Consider the following 14355-nt stretch of genomic DNA (forward strand, 5'->3'; position numbering starts at 1 on the left):
GATATGCTGATGTCATCATTTAAGTAATATTTAGTTAAGATCAAAACCACATTTCACAGGGCGAGTAACATAATGCAGTCCTGCACATACTTGTAGCCATCTCGACTGAAAATGGCTGCAGGCGGCATGGGGCAGTTGTTCGATTTTAGGAGGGATCGCCCACGAAGGCCGAAACAAACAGGCATCAGGTATCTTCAGAGGTAGCAGGCACTGGCTCGGCAACATCTTCAGCGGAGCAAACGTGGAGGACCCCACGAAAGGCTGGAAGGTCGGGAGCTTTGTGCACATATGAGAAGTCCTGGGACAACAAAAGGGGGGGCGGTGATAATGCCGGTGAACAACTTAGGACATACCACAACAATAACAGAAATGACTGCAAGTCCGTATTTTTCTCATCTAATCAGCAGAAATGCTAATACCAACATTTTAAATTATCAAGACACTATAATTAAAATACCAAGCAAGGTACCTCATGATCCAATTCAGAGGATTGTTAGAACTTAGGTATAGTGGCATATAAATAGTATTTTGAGGAAAATGTACATGAATCTGCTTGAAAACCACCCTGGCTCGATAAAATTCATATACTGGCAATTACCTTTACTTCCTCTGGTTTAGGACTTCCTAATCCATCTTCTACTTCCATTTTGAATTCAGTGAGCTGTGTTGAAACCATACTGACCATAGGGCTCTCCATCATGCCTAATGCTGTCACTGTCTCTGAACTGATTCCATCTTTATAATTCATTACAGGAGAAAATGCAGGGTGCTGTTCCAAGGAAGGAGGAGTGGGGAACATCCTTTGCAAGTCTGCAACTGCTAAAAGAGAAGAAAGAGGAGAGAAAAGAAGAGAAGAGAAGAACAGACAACAATATTTATTTTAACAGGTAGGATTTCTAAACAATCCCAGTTCGTAGGCAGGCACCCTACCTGTCATTAGAAATAATGCTAACTGAATGGTTATATCAGTTACACAACAGAATATTAAGAATGGAAGTCTCTAAGAAGGCCATCAGCAGAAAATTATCCTTTTCTGGAACTTTACCACTATCCCCTTGATGCTTTATGATTTGGCTTCACATTAATTAAGTGAACGAAGTCTACGTAATATATTTTTCTTCTAACAAATGATTGCCTGAAGAGTATAAGAAGATGAGAATAAGTAGAAGCTGGGAGAAATTAGATGGAATAACTTTATTAATAAAGTTCTATCTCTGCTTACAAATATGTATGAAATATTTCAGAATTATATAAGACATGCTATAGCAAATTTTACATGGAAAATTCACCAGGCAGTTCTACTACAGAAAATAAAAATTGATTAGAGCTAGAATGGTGGTTTAGATGTAGTAGGATTACTTAGCTAGTTTGAAAAAATCTACCACACTCACTTCTCTTCAGGGAAATGATTCCATATTGACATTAAATGCTATCCATATTGATATTAAAATAAAACTTCACAGTTAGGTTAATAATCCTACCTAGAACCAGAAGACAATTTATTAAAAATCCAGCTAGTAAAAAAAGTATCATTTAAAAAATAGTTAAAACAGGGATCCTCAATCCTTTTTTAAAAAACATCTTAATATACCTGAGGTTAGCCATCATCATTATCAGGGGCTCCTTAAGGCAGGGATTCTGTAGGAGCAGATGTAATGCAATCAAGTTGTGCTTGCGAAATTTGGCCACTAGGGGTGTCCTGTAGGCAATTTTATTTACAATTTAGAGCCTCGAGTTTAAGTCCGTGTTCTGCAATGGTATCTGATGTCCCATTTTCCAATCATATTGTTCCTTCTAGAAACTTCCGCATTTAAAGAGGCAAACAGTAACCACTGACTAGGCTAAGATACGACCTGTAGCTCTGAATCACAAACGAAGAAAGAATAACCGCACTACACTCCGCCCTGGGCTGGCGTCTGAGGCAGAGCCCTGTCCTGTAAAGCAGCAGCTCCCAGAGCAGTTCCACAACTCAGCGCTGCTACAGCCCAGTCAGGTCATTTCCTCCCTGGGGGCCTCGGACCTTCATCTAAATGGCTGGACTAGATGTGTGATTCTCACCAGGCTTACTTTCTTTCCTTTGTTTATGGAGGATGGGGAAGCTTCTGCCATATGGAGGCAGAAAAAAAAAAGGTGAGAACCTCTGCATGAGATGATCTTTAAAACACATTTCCTAGTTAAACAATTATGTAATCCTGAATAATTTACCTTCTCTTGGCCTCCAGTGCTTATCTGTATAACAAGGGAAGGAAAAGGCCAACAAACAGCATCTCAGATACCAACTTTCCCTCTCATTAGAGAAGCTCCACTTCCAATTTATTTCCTACAGTAGGATTCTGTGTAAGATTTCATTAGACAAATGGTGCCTGCTGCCGCCAAGAAAAAAAGAAAGAGAAAAAGAAAAAAAGGGGGAGGGAAGAAAAAAACCAACTCCCCTGCCAAGTAGATCTTCAAGGTACCTTCTTCCTAGGACAGTATTCTACCGTTAAGGAATGGAATAATTCCTAGAACTGGGGATATAAGCCAAGCCAGAAACTCCCAGAGAACCAGTGGAGTCTGAGGAGGAAAAATGGGTCTTAAAATGTATTAGCAGTGAGATCAATAAGTTCTTTAAAACAAGAGTGAAGACTTTAATACTGAGTTAGGTTCCACTTGAAATATATACATCACCTTTATCTTTCAGTCCCTACGCCTTTTCCCAAGCCAAAGACCGGCTCTGGATCAATTTTAATATAAAATTAATGTTTAAGTGTAACATTTAAAATCCTAAGTCTTACTCATAAAATCTTCAAACTCCTACTATAGGTCTTAATCATCAAGTTATTTGGAAAATAAACTGTACAAATTCTCTTTGTGTTAAAGTATTCTGGCTATGGTGTAAAATTTTACCAAAAATTATTTTTATTAAATTACCTACCAAATTTTGTCAAAGAAATGTAATAAAGGCGTTTCTCACTTGTAATAAAGGCATTTCTCATTCTCAAATTCTTCGATGCTATCTAACACAGTTGTATATCTCAATTTCTTTTTTTTTTTTTTATAAACATTTCTTTTTTTTTTTTAAGATTTTATTTACTTATTTGACAGAGAGAGAGATCACTAGACGGGAGAGAGGCGGTGGGGGTGGGGGGAGCAGGCTCCCTGCTGAGCAGAGAGCCCGATTTGGGGCTCCATCCCAGGACTCTGAGATCATGACCCTGAACTGAAGGCGGAGGCTTAACCCACTGAGCCACCCAGGCGCCCATGTGTATCTCAATTTCAACACCTCAGCTTGGTATTTTTTTTATCAAAGGTAAAAGAGAACACACAAAAAATTACGGAAAATAAGATTCCACCTGCCAGAGATTCACTTTATAAAGTGGCTTTCACTATTCTTATTAGCAGATAGTTGTGGTTTTTTTTCGTAAGAGTTTATTTTTTAAATAATCTCTACACCCAACCTGGGGCTAGAACTCATAACCCCAAGAGCAAGAGTTGCATGTTCCACCGACTCAGCCAGTTAAGCACCCCATTATCAGATATTCTTAAGGAAGACTCTCAATCTCGTTAGCTTCAAGGTCCTCATCTGCAAAATGGTAGTAATATCTACCTCATATTTTTTGTGCACATTAAATAAGATACACATAGAAGAGAACACTTACCATGTAACATCTAAACGTTCAGTAAGTGGTGAATAATTAGCCCACCCTCCCCATTTTTGACTGGGCCAAAGATGAAATGCTGTTAAGTTACAAGCAATTTCTGAGAAAGATACAACCTTAAACAGGTATTAAGATGAAAGAAGGAATTGGGAGTCAAAGAAAGAAGACAGAAACCCAGAGAAACATTCTGGTCCCCCAAAATAGAAAACCATGGCTTGCTTGTTCAATTTTCTTCTTAAAAATGCTAAAGTAAGGGAGAGAACAGCTACCAGAATGGGCTGGAGTCGAGGTATATTATTGTATGTATTATTCTCACACAATACTACCTTAACACAGACTTGATGCCAAATTAAACCTAGTTATTACTGTATGTTGCTTTCTTCACTGTAACTATATACACGAATGAATAATTATGGTCCTATTCTCTCAAACACAGTATCCACTAGCCACATATGGCTATAGGGCAATTAAGCCAAGGGTTGTCCAAACGGAGATGTGCTGCAGGTATAAAATTATACAACAGATGCCAAAAAGTTAGTACAACAAAAAAAAGAATGCAAAATACCTCATTATTTTCTACATTGATTACATGTAAAATGACACTATTGGTTATATTAAGTAAATATATTATTTAAATTAATTTTACATGGTTCTTCTTTACTTCCTTTAATGTAACTACTAGAAAATTTAAGATTGTTTGCATATTTCTATTAAATTGGACGGTGTTATTCTAGACACTAAATTTTATAATATGTCAGTCTCTCTGCCTCAATGTACAATAAAGCTCTTGCAGAGATGAGAACTTCTTGCCATGCTATTTCATGGTCATGCCTGGGGGAGGGGAATACTGTGTGCATGTCCATTTACACACACATACACACATTTACCCTGTATACTCTGTGCACATTGAAAGATCCCTCTTCACACTTCTACAGCTGTACTTTCCTAATACTTATACTTTTGTTGTATTTCAAATTAATTAATTTTTATAGCCTGTACTTTGTCATAAAATTTTGATTAACTTCTTTCTGAAACAATTATTTTCAAAATAAAAATGAGCAAAAGAAGAGAGTACACCGTATACTTTCCTGGGCAATGATACTAAGTAGCAGGATATTTTGTGAGTGTAATATTGTGAGCCCAATAATCTTGGACAAGTTATCAGACATTTTAACATTTAACATCACAACGTATCACTTAATGTCAAAAAGGGCAGAGGATTAACTGGTCCAATACAAGGGAAAGAATTCATTCATCTGACCTATTCATATATATCTGCTTTAATATTGTCTCTTTTAATCTGTGAATTCCATGTTTGTAAAATTCTGCAGTGTGGAGTAATAAAAAAAGAAAAATGTTTAATTAAAAAAACTACAGCAACTGGCTGGCTACCATTATTCATTTTCATACATGTCATGCTTGAGAAAGCGTTGCATATTTTAAAAAGCTTTGGATCTACTAAAGCTGTCAAAATCCAATCTCTGTATACTTCACACTTCTACATTTGAGTAAATCAGCACACATTTATAGGTTCATAAAACTTTTTGACTCATCCCTATGACACAGTGGTTTTTCCCCTCAATTTGTTCTCATTACCAGCTGAAATTAATGAGAAGGTATTAAAGAATGATTTGCAATGGAATTATGTTTCTGCTTCAGAGTACCCATGTAAGCTACCCTGTCTTTCTCTTGCACAATACTGTAGTTTCCTAGGGTGAAGAGTAACTTTAAAAAAAAAAAAAAAAAAAAAAAAGGAAGTTTTTCTTCTTGTCATCATAGATAATTAACTATTTTACCTCAAAAGGAAACACAAAAACTTCAGTATGAATTAGAAAAAGGACCACGAAAAAACAAATGTTCCTCATCCTTTGGGTAAATTGAATTTTTTGAAACATCTCGCACAAGCTCTTATACTGGAATATCACTCTGAAAATCACTGCGTAACATTTATCCTACCAGGAAAAGGCTATTAAGAAACAAACATAAAACACATTTTCCACATAGAGTTAATTCGTAATTTGAAAACAAAAGCAAAAGAAATTTAAACTAAGATGGTCTCTTAGCTGTCTGCCCCATCTTAGGAATTCCAACTTATATAAGTTTTTTTTTTTTTTTAATTCACAGTTAACATTCTTTTAAAAAAGAAAAAAAAAAGGGAGGGACAGAGGGGAACCTCAGATAAGGCAGCACTGAGTATGAGAACATTTTGTTTAAGTTATAAATAGTAAACCAAAGCTCCATTTCCTTTTCTTACTTGGTGGATAAGGAACAGCAGCTCTTCCATCCTTCCCAAGAGGTCGGTCTTCTGCCCCAACTGTAGGCATTTTTGATGAACGCAGTGCAGGTGACACAGCCTAAGAAAAGATTATTATTGAAACAGGGCAACACACGTGTATCTAAGTAGGGCAGTAGTCAACTATTTCTTAACATACGCCTACTGATATTTTGGAATAAAGGTGCTTCCTTACACAGTGTTTACAAGTGAACTTCTAGAAATACCCACAGACTGTGACAAGCTTATCCAGAATGAAAACCAGAGTGACTGAGTCTTGTCTGCATGGATCTGGTAAGGGCAGACTGTACCATCAAAGCACAACTTACAGACCTTAAGCAAATCTTCCTCCCAGGTCATTAGAGAAGTGGTTTTAGGGACACAATAATTAAATTAGGGTGGTGCCTCCAAGGAGTAATTGGCTATCGGTCTGGCTTTCCTTCTGTTTGGAAGCAGGCAGTTAAAAGAGGTGACCTCAAGCCCTCCCGAAGTATGATACTTCTATTTTTCACTACAAAAAAGCCATGTATCTTCTGCTCTTACTTCCACAGTTACCATTCATCTTCATAAAAAATAACCTTATCACATAAAATTATTGAAATATGCAGAGAGGGCTTTTCTTTGAGTTGTTACTCAAATAAATTAAGTCCTTTAATAGGCAAGATTATCTTTAAGAACTCAAATGAATAAGTCTCAAGATAAAATAAAGCAAAAATATTCTCACAAATAGAAGGTCTTTTAGTATGTATACTTATTCAATGTCACAGGGTTGAAGTGTAAAATTAAATTCAAAGACATTTGAGATGAAAACTTGGACAACGGCCTCACAACACCAGTTATCAGTAAGATGAATTAGCAAAAACAATTCTAAGGTAAGCAATTCTCTTGATTAAATGCCAGACTAGAAATTAGAGTAAAGCAGAAACAATCATTTCAGAGAAATGAAAATTAGATTAAAAATGTCCAACCCTCCTTCACATATTAATGTTACTAAGAACATATTAAAAAACCAAAGTAAACACACCCTCATTTAGTTCAACAGTAATACATAATTTTTTTTTTTTTTTAATTTGACAGAAAGAGATCACAAGTAGGCAGAGAGGCAGACAGAGAGAGAGAGGGGGGGAAGCAGGCTCCCTGCAGAGCACAGAGCCCGATGTGGGGCTCGATCCCAGGACACTGGGACCATGACCTGAGCCGAAGGCAGAGGCTTTAACCCACTGAGCCACCCAGGTGCCCCCAACAGTAATACATAATTTATACAAAGATAAGTACAACGGCTCAGAGCACCAGTACAATCACTGGGGATGATGGCTGTGAACAGTCCCCAGCTGCCCCACAATGCCTGCTTTGCCCTCTTTCTTATTCCTCCCTTTCTACTTCTTTTTGATTCTGTGTCTTTTTATGTTTTGTCTTACCACCCCCCACCAAAGCAGCTAACCAAAACCCTAAGGATCATTAAAACCAATCCTACATAACGCCTGACGTTTAGGGAGACAGTCAAGTTCAAAAAGGCTCTCAGATGCCTGGATCAACGCTAAAGAAACATGTCATTTCTTGTATGTACTGCAGTTTTTCTCACTGTCATGTCCTTTTCCTTCATGCAGCCACTGCCTGAATTTCCATCCTTGTGTTTTAATCCAATAGAAGTTACCAAACAGTACTCCTGCTTCCTGTGTATGAGGCTGGTGAAAACCAGCTCTTGCTTCTACCAAGTCAGTTCCACACTCAGCAACCTTCGCAGAGGGACACGTTATAGGCAGAGTTCGAAGTTCAAAGCCGTAAGAGTGGCTAACCTAACCCTGTCTTTACCCACCACTCAGAGAGCAGACCAATGGTCTGTTCCCTATCCTCCCAACCCTCAGCTGCTTCATTCTCTTGCTTAACCAAGGCTCATTCCAGGCTCAAACTAATGCCTCTCCCCCGCCTCTCACTAACCCTCTCTCCACATCTGAAGTCAAATCTTTTCTTGGAGGCCATTATGATTTCATCATCTTCTAAGTACTTAACATTGGTATAATGGTGTATAGTATCTGTTAATGAGATACATTTTTATTTTAAAGTGAGAACAGGCTTTAGAATTCTGATTCCTACTTAACCTTTAAGCGTTAACTTAAACACTGCTCGCCTGTCACTTTGTACTTGAACGTCCAGCATCTTTAGATGCAGGTCAAGTTACTGCACTCATAGTAATAAGCGCACATGGGTGTATACATTTTTATATATTTTTAAGTACATTTGTAACTTTCTTTATATGCACTTCTCTGGAGGTCTGTGAGTTCCTTAAGTGTCAGGGCAGGATAATAATACCTGTAACCTCAGGTACACATCACAGGAAGTGACCATCAGATGAGTAATAAATACATGGGAAATGGACAAAAGGGAAGGAAGGTAAGTACATAAGTGAAAGAAAAAATAAACTAATAAACTTATTTCCTTGAAGAGAGGGCCTATCCTACTCATTTCTTGGTCCCCTAAAGTTAACAGGTACTTCTTTTTGCCTAAAAGTACAGAGGTGGTTAGGAGGACGAGGACATAAACTTCCTGATTCAGAGCAGCTCAGCTGTTCTTCTAAGAATTATCATTCTTATCTGTCACTTTAACCACATCATGCCTTAAATTATTTAAATTGTATGTACACAAGTCTTTTCCCCTACTATAGTGCCACAACCCTAAAAAGTACAGATCATACTTGTTTATCTCTCAATATGTAGACTAAGTTCTTACTGATGACATGAATAAAAAGTTACGGGGGCATTATCTTTATAATCAGAGCTAAAGGGACTACATAATATACTTCTACTAGTCTCATGATATTTAGAAGGATTTAAAAACTGAATGGGAAAGATTTTAATATTTACAACAGGAATAAACTAATAAAAGAAGACATCAACAAAGGGAAACCAAGGGGCATTAGAGACTACAGTGACAACTTTTAGAATCCTTTCAAAGTATACAAACATTTCTGCAGAACATTCTGAACCTGAAATAAGGGGCCCCAAAACTCAGTAGACAAAAACAATAAGAAAATACTCCAACAGCGACCCAAGTTCTCCCATGTAAGGAGATTTCTGTTTCGGTAGCTATGGCAGACTCACCCCAAGTTCGTCATCATCGGAATTATCAAAGATGTTGTCTAAGTCATGCAGGGAAGGTGCCAGATCTGTCACCTGTGTAAGGCTACTGGAGCCAGCTCTGCCAGCAGCGTTATCCTGCCGGACATCTGCGGGAAAGGAGGCAAAGATGCAGAATAAGCAACTTCATCCACAGAGAAGGAGTGAGAAAAGGGAATGGATTTCAATGCGCAAGACCTGCCTGTGAATTTTTTCCCTAGGTTTTCAGTTAAATTTAGAGACAATTATTTCCAAATATGTTTATCAGTTTTGAAAGTAACTGAAAAACGAACTATGAAAAATTAAAGATGGGATCAAGTTACTGCTATTACAGTAAAAATATAATTCTAAATCGAGAAGCATCTCCCTTGCATTTTACTTTAGTAACAATCCAAGTGAGGCAAATAATCATTGTACACACCTGTTTTAGTAGCAGAACTGAAAATAGACATGGCATTTTTCCCATCAGGCACCGGCGTGGAATGACCTGGTGTAGTGACATCCTTGGTACCAAATCCATCCTCTGACTGTATAATAAATTCAGCCAAACAAAACACATGAACACCAACCCAAAGTGTGGAATATGAGGGAGAACACAAAGAATTAGAGGGTAGAATGGAACTTATTATGAGCACAAGTATGATAAACCATGGTCTATGCAACCAAGGGAAATAAAAGATATGTCGTTTTCCCTGAATTTAAACGGAACCCCGAACTCCCACACTGTCCCTCCAATCCTATGGAGTATTCAGAGTCAATCTGGATTTTATACCTAACCAGTACTGGTGGCATTTGATTACAGACCTGCCACGGTGTTAAAAGCTGCCTTTAATAACATCATAGATACTGAATTATGGTTCGAGCTTTCTGGATCCAGATAGATCTCTACAAAGGAATCTCTGAAGCATTCTCCTGAGCTGTACAGGCCTCTTTTAATGGTCCTTTCTCCTTTATTCTTAAGAATACCTCTTTAAATGGCGCAGTATTTTGGAATGTTTTAGAATTTGAGGCTAAAGACAGCACACAGCCCCAGTAATCATTTTTATGACAATGAAACCACTAAAATTAATACTGACATAATCTAGGAGTAGTGTTGATAATAATTCAGATAGATATACAGGTAGAGCGCTTGGTACAGTAAACACACAAAGCGCTAAATAACCAATAGATACTGTTATCAACATTTTTTCTCCTTACATTTTGGATATTTTGAACAATAATTAAAAGAAATAAGCAGCGAGCATAGGCCAACAAGAATTAGCGTATGAGAGGAAACATGCGCTGTAAGCTATAGCCTGGAAAATATGAGGCTTCGTTTATGTTCAGCTGACTTTAAACAAAGGTGAGCCGTGACATCAAAAGGAACAATCCGTTGTTTCATACAATAGTACCAAGAGCATGAATATGGGGACAGAGCAATCAGGCGAGACTACTTCAAACATTCTGCCTCAGAAGTTTTCCCACACATGTTGTACTGACACAGGTCGAAACTCACACCATGCTGGGTACTCTCTATGTTAAATAGTACCTTATTCTTTTTCAGGGAATCCTTCTCCGTCCCTTGTTTGCATTTCTTGTTTGCTGTAAAGATGTATTTTATGTCGCCATCCTCAAAGGTATATGGATCATTGACTTCTCCCAAACTGTCTCCAGGTTGTTGAGCTAGAGGCAATGGGTCAAGGAAGTGGAGTGGCTGCATCTGGGGCTGCTTTTCTTGCCAGATTTTAAACCGTTTGTTAGGTTGTGCTAAGAGTCTAAAAGGGAAAATAAATGATAATTTAAGCAAGATAAACAAAGTAAAACGATTATCTTTTTTTTTTAAAGCAGCATTTATAATTTAAAGCACTTGCAAAACTTAAACTTAGAAAATTTATCTCTATAAAGAAGTTCTTTTAGAGATGATGTTCACAAATAAAACTTAGTAGGTCTTTGTGAAGAACATGCTTCTGTCTCTGATTCCATGGATTCCAGTGAAGAGCAGAGATGAGCTCTAAGGACAGAACGACTAGGTTCAAGTTCAATCTGTGTCATCTTCTAACTGTTTGACCCTCGCTTCTTTCTCAGCTTTGAAAATAAGGTAGTCATACGACTGTGGTGAAGATGAACTGAGATGGTCTGGGTAAACTGTCGAGAATAACAGATAGCTCAACAGCACTCAAAATAGTATTACTACCAGATGCAGGATACATACCTGACTGCATGCAAAGCCTTCCTTAAAAGTGTCAACATACAAAGGCGGCACTGACCAGAATATGAAAAGTCTCATCAAGCTCCATCCTTTGACTAACAAACAGCAGGCCAAAAATAAATTCATACCAAGACCTAAATGCCACAATGAAACCTTTATATGGCCACATGTTTAAATAATGACACATGTGAAACCTCACTAAGGAGAAAGCATTTGACTTCTCAGCATTTTCCAAACGCAGAGTCCAGAATGGTGAAGAAAAAGCATGTTTCATTTTGGCTCTGAAGGGTGAACGTGGGGAGATGGAGGAAAGCCCTGACTCTCAGGACCTTACACCTTGGTCAATGGGCATCAGGTGGGTGGTACGCAGAATCGCCTTACCTTTGCAACGCAGTGCTCTCTGAGTTTACCTCCATTTTGGCATCACATCTGTCACCCTGGAGCTCTGGGGGCCGGAACTCAGCATCATCAATGCGGGGGAGGCGATAACTGTGCCACCACTTGTCTGATGACTCAGGGTTCGAGGGCCTAACCCCACAATATAAGGCTGTCTCGCTGACCTCTGCCATCAGAGGCAGTCTTTGGCCTACGAGGACAGTTCTGTCATCCAGAGTCGACAACTGCTGGAGTTCTAGCCCATTTCCATAGAGGGCTGGGTTCACAGGAACAGATGGCGGATCCAAACTCTCTGTTTCCTGACCTCGCGGTTGAGGGCTGAGTGTTGGCGGCAGAGGGGAAATAGGGGAATGAGGTGAATCCATAGGATTCAGATTCATTTGCTTGCTTGTATTTCTGGAAGGCACGGCCATTTGTTTATCATACTTCCTACTGCTAGACACCTCTAAGGAGGAGTCTATCCCTCCCAATCCTAGCTTCTGTCCTGGTGTGTCCTGCTCCACACAGAACTCGTCAGCCACAGAGGGCCTATGGTGAAATGGTATCAAGGGTCTCTTTTGCAATTTGTCTCCCTTTTCTGGTCTTTCTGTTGTTTTGTGCTTAGACGCAGGAGGTGGTAAAGAAGATGATGATGATGGTCCTGCACTGAACCCTGGTTGAGATATTGTGGGAGGTCGATTGGGTCCTACTGCACAACGTTTTAAAAGTTTATGCCTGAAATGAGAATCAAAATAAGGTCAAGAAACAGACCTGAAATCTGTTACATATAATATGTATGTAATACAATGTATGTAATATAATGTTGTACAGTATAACATTACTACATCATTATAACATTACAAATAGAAGGCTCTGATAAGGTTTTGTCTTTTAAGCACACACGAGATTCCCAAATCGCTGAAAAGGACTCTGGGTGTTAATTATTTTTATAATGACTAAAAACTGCAACACTCTGATGGAAAGTGGAGAATCAAGCACACGTAAGTTAAGCAGATAAGAGACGGACTTAACAGTGCTAACCCTACCAAAGACTGATGTGAAAAATCCTCAAATCTTTCAAATTTGGTGACGGCTTCAGATAACGTATTCACATTGCATCTTAAAACCAAGAGTAATGAGATCATTTGCCAAGAAAGAGAGAAAAAATCTTCTAATTTCTATCTTACAACACTCTACTAACTCCAATATAGAATGGCTTATAATAGCTTGTACTGTAGTAAATTGGGAATAAAATAATTATGTGATTCTCCCCCAAAGTGTGAAAACAAGAAAATGAGGGTTGATCCATAAATCTTTAACAGAATAAATAGACTAGGAATCTTATATGCCATTCTTATCAAAAAAAGAAGGAATAAAAGACAACTTTGGATTTTCCAGACTCACAAAATTAGACAGAAGTAAAAAAAAAAATGGTGAGTGAATATGAAAACAACAAATGCAGCTGTACCAAGCATGGTAGCAAGTCTGCTCACATCCTAACACACTTCTTGGCAAACATAGGTGTGAGATATTGCTCAGGAAGGGCCACTAGATGATGCGAAGGTTCAATCTGTGCAACAAAGTTATACAGTAGGTCAGCCAGTTCCTCCCAATATATAAATCCACCCAGGGAAAAAAAACCTGAGCTCTCCTGCCCATGCAGCAGTAACTCTCTGAGGCCACTAGGGTGGCATTAAATTACTGTTATATCACACTCAATGGTGCCCTAGTGAGCAGTAAAACGGATTTGTGTGGCATAATGGGATGGTTTAGTGGGACAGCAGGATGGCCACCCTGCCCCAGAAGGCCATTAAATAGTGTGAGGAGTGGACCGTTCCATAACAGGTTTGGTAATCTTGCAGTAGATAATCTGAAAAGACTCTTGCTGAAGTCTTTGCTACTCTTTAAAAAAAAAAAAAAAAAAAAATCAGAGTTTGAAGAAGGTTGTTTAAGCATAAAGCTACTGACAATAAGGGGAAAATTGCACCTTAAATCTCCAGGGCACAGCAGCACACTAAGAGGTGAATATCTCACCTGAAAATAATCTCAATCACATCTTGTAAGGGGCTTATTTTAAAACAGTTCAAAGAATCTTTTACATAAAACTTTTTCACTTGGATTTTCTCTCTCAGAGCATTTACCCACACCAGTCCTTTGATAGATAGTTTATGGTAGCCTCTTCAAAGTAAGGACTTTTGGCAAACCAGAAAATCTCATAAAGTCATTTTTTTTTTCAATTGTATTTAATGACTCGGCTACACTGTGAAATGGTTACAATCAGGGATACACTAGTGAGTAACAGACTATCACGGCAAATCTCTGAACAGGTAAGAGGCCTCAGTGAAGCAAGGAGCAGGAAATCAGCCTCAAAAGGCTAAATATATGGGTGGTCCAGTGGTGGGAAGGAACCAGAAGAAGCAGGGCCAAATAGTGTAGAAACACAAGGTGACTAAAAGAACAAGAATTATTATCATAGACATTTCCAAGGAAATCAGTGTGAAATGCAAGGATAAAATTCACCTATAAAATGAAGAAAAATAATAAATGATAAAGTTTCTAGGCTGAAAAGGGGAAACTGTGATAAAAATGACTGGAACAAGATACTTGACCTGTGAGAAAACACACATGTCAATATTAAGGAATTTCTTAAAGGCATCTCCTAAAATATAGACCAGAGTATGTATGAGAAGTCAGGTCTAGAGATAAATACTTGGAAGTCAATGGAATGAAATGCATAACTAAAAAAAGACCTGAAGGTATAAGAATCTG

At 38.2% G+C, this 14355-nt stretch overlaps 1 protein-coding gene across 1 annotated transcript in view; it reads right to left on the reverse strand.

Moving 5' to 3' along the window:
- MED13L (mediator complex subunit 13L) overlaps nt 1-14355 on the reverse strand; it is a 294964-nt gene that overhangs the window by 36893 nt on the left and 243716 nt on the right. Inside the window, 9 exon segments of the mRNA XM_047698034.1 lie at nt 91-131; nt 133-279; nt 281-298; nt 599-819; nt 5893-5992; nt 9009-9133; nt 9445-9550; nt 10552-10777; nt 11593-12321. Coding sequence (XP_047553990.1) covers nt 91-131; nt 133-279; nt 281-298; nt 599-819; nt 5893-5992; nt 9009-9133; nt 9445-9550; nt 10552-10777; nt 11593-12321 — 1713 coding nt within the window.

The sequence above is a fragment of the Lutra lutra genome, chromosome 12 (genome assembly GCF_902655055.1).
Source record: "Lutra lutra chromosome 12, mLutLut1.2, whole genome shotgun sequence".
Taxonomy (NCBI): Eukaryota; Metazoa; Chordata; class Mammalia; order Carnivora; family Mustelidae; genus Lutra; species Lutra lutra.